This window comes from Ostrinia furnacalis, unplaced genomic scaffold, assembly GCF_004193835.3.
Source record: "Ostrinia furnacalis isolate ACB-3 unplaced genomic scaffold, ASM419383v2 OfSCF1783, whole genome shotgun sequence".
NCBI classification, from domain to species: Eukaryota; Metazoa; Arthropoda; class Insecta; order Lepidoptera; family Crambidae; genus Ostrinia; species Ostrinia furnacalis.
Window position 1 is genome coordinate 67,945 of NW_021132022.1, and position 1,830 is coordinate 69,774.

The 1,830-nt window shown below is 34.3% G+C and overlaps 1 protein-coding gene across 2 annotated transcripts; it reads left to right on the top strand.

The window, feature by feature from the left end:
• Window positions 1-245: 245 nt before the first annotated feature.
• Window positions 246-1,537, top strand: LOC114353696 (26S proteasome non-ATPase regulatory subunit 10). 2 transcript variants are annotated; one of them, XM_028305768.1, is made up of 5 exons: window positions 246-366; window positions 492-611; window positions 757-1,002; window positions 1,093-1,262; window positions 1,386-1,537. In XM_028305768.1, exons 2-5 carry the CDS (start codon window positions 510-512, stop codon window positions 1,534-1,536), a joined length of 669 nt encoding a protein of 222 aa, XP_028161569.1. In that variant the 5' UTR covers window positions 246-366; window positions 492-509; the 3' UTR covers window position 1,537. The 2 variants fall into 2 exon arrangements, with proteins under 2 accessions (XP_028161569.1, XP_028161568.1); XM_028305767.1 differs by having other exon boundaries at window positions 246-611.
• Window positions 1,538-1,830: the final 293 nt, after the last annotated feature.

Genomic DNA, 1,830 nt, shown 5'->3' on the forward strand with positions numbered 1-1,830 from the left:
CAATGGCCATATGAAAAACACACTTTTCCAATATTTTTGTTTGCCATGAGATTCTGGTACACCAATACTTCAATTCATATGTGCATTTTATCGTCACTCACACTGTATGCAATCATCCGGGATGATTCATCCCCACTCCACTGTTCGGTGTGTGTTCACATTAACTTGACTTGGCTAATTTCGCGCAGTGTAAATGCAGCTTATAAGCAGCATGATTTGCTGGCTGACTTGACAGATTCACAGATGACAGAATTGACAGATTGCCGGCCAGCAGCTGCTGACTAGACTGAAAGTTCTTCATATTATTTTCAATATTTCTTTTCGTATTTTTAAAGAGAAAACAAATAGTAAATTGAATTTAAATTGGTATGAATAAGTTTATAATTGGAACTTTAGTACTGTGAAAACTTTGTAGTGTATTGTGAACTTTATAGTGCTTTGTGAATTATACAGCACTATAAACATACTCATCGTAAAACGACCTCTTACAGGGATTGCTATACATTACAATGTCTATCAATTCTATTTACGAAGTAGCCTACAAAGGAGATTTTAATCAAATAAAAGTGATAGTTGATGAGAACATATCATTAGCTAAGGCCACTGATGAAGTAAGTTAAACAATGTTATGTTAATTACCTACATATTGTCAGGTAGCAAAGTTCAAAGAAACTTTATATTATTGTCACACACTGTACTCTTTATTTTTTCACTATAATATCGCGGGAACCCTATACAATTGTTGTGTGTTTTTAGAATGGGCGTCTTCTCTTGCACTGGGCTGCCATTGGTGGAAATGAAAACTTGGTTGACTTTTTGATTGATAGTGGAAGTCCTGTAAACTCTGTAGATGATACAAACTCCAGCCCTCTGACATTGGCTGCCTCAGCTGGAAGACTTGCTGTGGTTAAGTTATTGATTGACCGAGGAGCAGATGTACACCATCAAAATAATCGAGGTCAATCATCATTGCATTATGCTTGTTCAAAAGGACATATTGAGGTAAAGTTTACTTTAAAGAATCATAATATGAAAAAAAAAATGTAACAATTGGATTTGTTGACCTTTAAATTATTTATTTTTAAATTTTAGATTGCAAATTTGCTAATTGAAGCTGGTGCTAATGTTAATCAAACAGATGCATTAAAAGCTACACCATTGCACCGTGCGGCTGCTCAGGGTAGAACTAATATTGTTGACATGCTAATAAAGTCCCCAGAATTAAAAATAGATTCCCAAGATTCTACTGGAGCAACTCCTTTGTAAGTATCTTCATGAATTCTTTGATCGATTTCATTATTTATTTAGCAGTTCCTTTTAAAAATTAATAAATGATGTCAGTCTACGTACTAATTTATTATTCCACTTTGTTTTTTTTATTTCAGACATTTGGCTTGTGAAGAAGACCGAGAAGTTGTAGCTTGTATGCTTCTGAAAGCAGGATCAAATATCCAAATTGAAAATGTTGATAAAAAATCTCCTCTAGATTTGTGTTCAATGAAATTAAAAAATACGTTAGAAGCGTTAATACATTAAACCCAGACTTTCATTTCAATTTACACAAATCATTAATAGTGTAAAAAAATGAATTCACGAAGTTTAGCTTGTCTAGGGCTACCGTCCGTCCGGGATTCTTCAGATTTGTTTAGGGTGCGTCCGAGCGGGGTTTCATTTAAAGTCCGGGCTTAAAAAAATCATTTTTAGTGTCGTAATTGGTGTCTTTGGTAAAGTGGACGCGTGTCCAACATAGTCACCATTATTTTTAGCCATAATAAGTACAATACAATGACATGGTCTAATACCAATGTAGTGTTATAGCGAAGCTAAGCT

Excerpts from the sequence above, each read along its gene's own strand:
- LOC114353696 (XM_028305767.1), top strand. The coding sequence starts at position 510 with ATGTCTATCAATTCTATTTACGAAGTAGCCTACAAAGGAGATTTTAAT. Across the intron at positions 612-756 it reads TAGCTAAGGCCACTGATGAA|AATGGGCGTCTTCTCTTGCA; the intron begins GTAAGTTAAACA and ends GTGTGTTTTTAG. Across the intron at positions 1,003-1,092 it reads GTTCAAAAGGACATATTGAG|ATTGCAAATTTGCTAATTGA; the intron begins GTAAAGTTTACT and ends TTTAAATTTTAG.